Below are 6,000 nucleotides of genomic sequence, written 5' to 3' on the forward strand. Positions count from 1 at the left end.
CAGAAGGTTCATACGTCCTCCTGCCACACTGCCAAAGTAAAGGGAACGTCTCGCAGCGACTGGCGAGCGCAGAAATGATCAGCACATTGACCGAGGTGAAAGAAAAAAAATACATCCCGAAGCGTTCATGCACGTGAAGTATTATGAATGAAACAAGCTGCAGCTCCAAATGAGCAGTGTGTGACAAAGGCTGAAAGCATGACTGCTGCACATGCTCCCTGGAAGTCGCATAAACTTGCTAATTACTCAAACTAAGGCTCGTGTCCGCTCACAGCAATCACAGTGAGTCAGTGGCACACACAGAACAGGTTTGCCAATAAACAGACTATAAAGCTACAATACAAGCACATGCTCATTTTACCCAGTTGTGCTGGTGTGTGACTCAGTTTAACACTACTAATTTCACAGCAATAAAAGGAGAAATGTTTTCTGATGCTGTAATTTGCCTTTTCTTTTTTTATAAAAAAAAAAAAAACATGGATACAAGAGCTGCCAGTAATGATGCTAAATCTCAATATAGTTGCCAAATTGCAACCATCTAACCAAGAGATCCTTTTTATTCAAATTATTTGACTGTTTTCCAGTTACATTATCCCAAAAGAATATTCTCAAGCTAAACTGGAAGCCAACAAACATCCCAACAAATTCTGCCACAAGCCGAAATACATCTAAATGAATATGCAAAGTGAGCTCATAAAAACAATTGACCTTAATGCTATGATTAGCCTTTTGCCTCCACTCTGCTTAAGTAAGAGACCTGGGCTGAATTTGAAATTGGCCAACCAGGGCTGTCAGAGGTGATTAGCAGCCGTCTGATCTGATCTGTAGATACAGAACCTACATAACAAATCAGATGTCTCTCTAATTCCGCCGCCGGTTTGACAAGCGTTTAAGGAGAGGAACTTGACCTCGTGCGGTGTGTTAACAGGACACCCAGTGATCCCCGCTGGTCCCGGCCTCATTTGCATCACTGGTGAAGGTAGTTAGTGTTACATATGTGATGATAGCGAATTATACCTCCCCTTGTGGAAAGAACCCTAAGTGAAGGGATTGGAGGCATTTCAATAATTCAAATGAACACTTGTAATTTTGAGGGGTGGCGTACTTTAGACAGTTAGTTGGTGTCACTTTCTCTCTTGTGAAAGCGATGTATCATTTAATATCTAGTGGCTTTGTTTCCAGGATTCACGCAGTGCGTGGGTATCAGCATATTCTTGGGATTATCCGCATGGTGGATGATCCTAATTCGTCTGACCTACAAGACAGATAGCAGGACAGTTATATGAGCCCATTTGTGTCACAGGTGTAAACCTGCCTTATCAGTAAATGTTTTATACAGACCTGATTTCATCTGTGATCGAATGGGAGTATATGTCCTGATAGGTTTTTTTCTGTCTTTCGTGCTTGAGCAAGCTATGTGCAAACCTGAGCAAAGATTATACATGTGAAACACTAATTCTAAGACTGGGAGATGATTGTTTCTGTTAATGACTGGAATCTTTCCCTCAGTTACAAAGATTTTCCATTGCCCACACAGCGAAAGACAAACATCCCCAACTGTGTTTTTGTATCATTTCCCTCACTGTCACACCTGATAGTCCTCATTATCTGAGAAAGCAAGCCAAAGATCTCCACACCATCTTTAAGTGAGTAGAACTTCATCTCGGTACAGCAGCAGGTGAACATCCAGAGCCTGTTGATGTAGCTCCAGTAGGTGACAACAACAAAGTTTCATTTAAGGATTGCAGATGGCTGAGATGCTGGAAACACTGGCGGAAGCTGCAAGTCTGTTAATTAAACAGTTTTAAATAGTTTGCCTAGTATTTCCACAGGGTATATGTTGTGTTTGTGGTAGTCATTAGTACTTTTTTCTCGCATCTTGTCTTACTTTGTGCTGTTTTTGTCGCTTGTGGCAGGTTGTCAGTGTAAGATTTCTAATGTTGCCCCATCCCTCTACTGGGGCTATTTATAACAGGATTACTAGACACTGGCTGTTTTTTTCGCGAGGGTTCACAGGTTATTATATTTTTTTTTTCTTGGAAAATGTCAAACTAAAAAATATTCATGATTTTGTTCTGAGTGCCTGCGCACTTGCAAAGGAGTCGGTGCAGGTCACAAGCCAAAAGCCGCGGGTTGTCAAAGCTGAGAGAGAGAGAAAAGAGTGATACTTGTACCAGCCAGACTCTGTGGTTTCTCGTTACAAAGTAATTAACAGTACATTACTGGCACACATCCATTTAATCGTTGAACTCCCAGCGGAAGACCATGTAAGCTATAAGAAATCATAGAGAGAGAGAGAGGCTCATGTTGGAGCAGAGAGCAGAGTGGGACAGTATGGATTCTATACAGCCCCTGGTATTCCACATCGGGTGGGACACTTAATGCCAGCTTTGTGCAAAACACAACTGCACAATCTCACAGGGGAAATAACATAATTACCATGTTGGTTTGAGGAAAACAAAAAAGTTGGACTACACATTTTCTTTCAACAGCAGAATAGAAAGATTGTAGCCTTCAGTGTAAAGTAATAGCTCATACTAATTCTCTGTTTTGTTCCAGTCTAAATTAAAACCAGCCCCGTCCGAGCCCAGGTCACTTTACTTGCTGACACTTGACATTTTTTTTCAAGTGTGTAACTGTGTGTTTGGAGCAAGTGAGCGCCCGTGGATAAAACGCGTCAAAAGCGTGCGTTTGCAGCGCGTGAACAGGCGGTAGTGGCTCCTATAGCCTAGAGAGACAGGTGAGACATTAAGCATTTCAGTGCACGAGGCTATACGGTGTGTTATTTACCTTGTTCGAGTGGTAATAGTCCAACGAGCTCAGACAACTTGGATCAGTCGGTAGGGAGCATGAACCCACATTTGCCGGGGGCGCAGGATAAAATCTCACGTCCATCTCAGGTTGTGCGAGACTGAAGGCATGAAATCACTTTCAGCGTCTTTGACTCACTATTGTCTCAGCAAACACACAACGCCAAAGCAGGAGAGACAGAGAAGAAGTGGGGGAGTTTTGCTCGGTACACTCTTCCCTCACATCCGTTCGCGGCCGAACTTCGGCACCAACTCTGGTGATGCGCAGTCCTCCTCAGAGCCCCGCACCAGGATGCGAAACACTCACTCACTCAAAGCAAAGAGTAGAAATTTCATGGATACGCACGTGTTGGCAAAACTATCCCCTTGTTCCAGAACAAATAAAAGCAAACCTCCAACTTAGATCCTCTCTTATTAGATATTTTTTTACGGCTGAGCAGCAGCCCACAAATGTGCAGCCTCTGTTTTCCCACTGCTCTCAGGGCTGCATACAGGCTTTGTTATGGAGGTGCATATTCTTGCATTGGTTCCAGTACAGAAGTGGTTGGACTTCCCTCTGCCATGCGACCTCTGCCGATAATAAACGGGAAAAAAAAAGGGGAACGGAGGGAGAAGGGGGAGGGGAGATTGGTGGCTGCCTTGGCAACCGCTCTCCTTTCTGCAACTGCGCGCTTCTGATTAGCTGGAAATGTAGTAGTGTGCACGGCTGTGCATTATAAAGCGCACTCTGCTTCCATCAGTGCTTCATAAAGGCTTCCATTTGGGTTATTGTGCCAAGGCGGATGGGAGGAGGTTGCACAGAGTCTCTCTCTGTAGTTCGACAATGTTTCTTTATGTATTTTTATTTTGCATTTGCATGGTTACAACCTAAACCTGCGTGTTGTGTTTTATGCCCACACCACCTGATTATACAAAACCTATCATAGCCTACAGTCTGAAGCAAAGAGCAACATTCGCATGGACAGGCCTCTGCACTCCTCTCATTTTTATTATAATGTCTGTGAATAGGTTGAAGACAAAGGACACAACTCTGAGATTCTCTTTATCCTAGAGTCCAGTGTTTTATAGAGTTGTTGGTGATTTTTTTTTAAAACTGAAGTCAATAACAGTTAATCATAAAGTTGTTTTTGTGCTTACACTTTAAGTTTTAGTGTTATTTTCATAAAAAAAAAAAGAATTTAAAGAAAATGTAAAACTAAAGCTCTAATATCAACCTCACACAGAAATGCAGGGCAGCACTTGTAACAATGATCACCTTTAAAAGTGTGTGTGTAGTGCGCTCAGACTGAAATATGTACCAGAAGGTTTAATCTTGTATTGCTATACAGTTGCAAATGTGTGTGGGGAGAAGCTGGGGCTGTGAGAGCTGCCTCTGACAGCTCACTGAATGTGATGGATAGCACACCCTTGCCCTGTGATGTGCATGCACATTTGATGTTGAAATGGCCTATCCATGGGACCATTGTCTTTCAATCATGTCAAGGCAAAGTACAGAACAGAGCACATTTTCTGCTGCCTGGCGTTATTACTATGCCACAGTTTACAGCACAATCCATACACCCTGCCTGCACAGAAATGGTCTGCATTCTCCTGAAGCCGTTCTTGTTAAAGAGACCTAATTTGGACAGTTTTTGAGGATGCATCGTCATTAAAACAGTGATAATATAGCCTCTTTATCACTCCTCAACAGTGTTGCAGACAGGCTTTCATTAGGTGAACCTGGGTGTGAATAGAGGAGCACGTAACACTTGAGAAGGGTACAATTGTTTTTACTCAAACTGTGACAGCAGCATCTGCCCACTGCTGCAGCTCTGATGTTCCCAACCTTCAGAAATTTAAAAAGCTGGTCATTATTTCAGCAGGTCTATTATGTTACAGTGCAACCTCTTCACTTTACAATGCAGGCCTTCACCGGTAGGCAACGTCCTGCCACTCTCCCCCGGCACAGCTCACAGAGGGTTAACCACATGGCTCAGTGCCATGGCTTCATGGGAATGGAATGTGGAGTGCTGTGTGTGCAGGGCTCCTTTCCCAGCATCCCTCACTGCCCAGGCGCATGCTAATGATCAGTATTATTGAAGCACAATTGATGGGCTAGCAACCAAACAAGAGAAACTAATTACTACTAAGGCTTTATTGTCCTTTAATTACTGAAGCTCTATGGCAATTAGTGCTGCACAAAGATGCAGCCCTACTTTAATCTCAAATAAAATGTGATGCAGATGAAAAAATTTGGAAGATGAAAGGTAGATAAGATAATTTGGCTTTCGGTTTGTTCTGCAGAAATGAAGGCTGATTTGAGTAAAGCGTGGGAGAACAAAAGGACTGCTGAGGGTTCTGCTAATTTAAACTGAAAATCATCTCAAAACAGAATTGGCACGTGATATTTTCTGTGACCTTGGATGGCTAAATCAAAAAAAAAAAAAAAAAAGAAAGTGACAGCTGAACAATCTCTTTCCCAAAGTTACAGTAGAAAACAGTCACCCCAGCCTGCAGTCCGTGATGTCATTAAGTGATGACTTAAAGCTTTTAGGTTAAAGAATAGTGACTTTATAGAAACACACACTGATTGTTTTGCACCTATAAGATTTGGAATAGTGTAGATAGGAGAAGTGAAAGCTGTTTTATGTTCCTGTGTGCTACACTGATTAATTCTCAAGAACATCGGTCATTTTTAAATGAGAAATCTGTTTCTGCATCATTATTGAACTTTATTTAAAAAAAAAAAGAATGAACTTGTGTCGTTTTTTTTTCCATGGAGCAGTTATATATTTCTCACAGAGAACAATAAAGAGCACAGCCTCCTCCCATTGTTAGTGTCCTGTCAGAGCAGAGGCTGGGAGCACTCTCTGCAATCACTACAAACTTTCCACTGCTTTAAAAGTATCATGACCTTTATAAAACATCATTAGTCCTGATTTATGCATCATTAAAGCTGTTTCAAAACGATCCTACAGCATATGCTACAGTAGCTTTGAGTTACACGAGTCCATGGAAGCCTCAATGCGTTTACACAGTGGTTCAGAAAAGTGGAAAGTGACTATACAGCTTCAATACTTTTTCTAATATTGAGACTTCTTAGTCAACTGCGGCACAAAGCACTACAAAAAAGAAGGAAATTGCATAATATTTTTGTCTGGCAGAAAGTTTTGTGGGTGAAGATGTACTGTAGATGTTAGACATTTAAAAG

The 6,000-nt window shown here is 42.0% G+C and overlaps 1 protein-coding gene across 2 annotated transcripts in view; it reads right to left on the reverse strand.

Annotated features, from left to right (window-relative positions):
* LOC111219072 (thymocyte selection-associated high mobility group box protein TOX-like) overlaps positions 1–3,203 on the reverse strand; it is a 78,198-nt gene extending 74,995 nt beyond the window's left edge. For both annotated transcript variants that reach the window (XM_022741659.1, XM_022741658.1), the window contains exon 1: positions 2,791–3,203. In XM_022741659.1, coding sequence (XP_022597380.1) covers positions 2,791–2,895 — 105 coding nt within the window. In that variant the 5' untranslated portion in view covers positions 2,896–3,203. The remainder of the gene's footprint in view (positions 1–2,790) is intronic.
* Between the last annotated feature and the right edge of the window lie 2,797 nt (positions 3,204–6,000).

This window comes from Seriola dumerili, unplaced genomic scaffold (genome assembly GCF_002260705.1).
Source record: "Seriola dumerili isolate Sdu_G_001 unplaced genomic scaffold, Sdu_1.0 BDQW01000056.1, whole genome shotgun sequence".
NCBI lineage: Eukaryota > Metazoa > Chordata > Actinopteri > Carangiformes > Carangidae > Seriola > Seriola dumerili.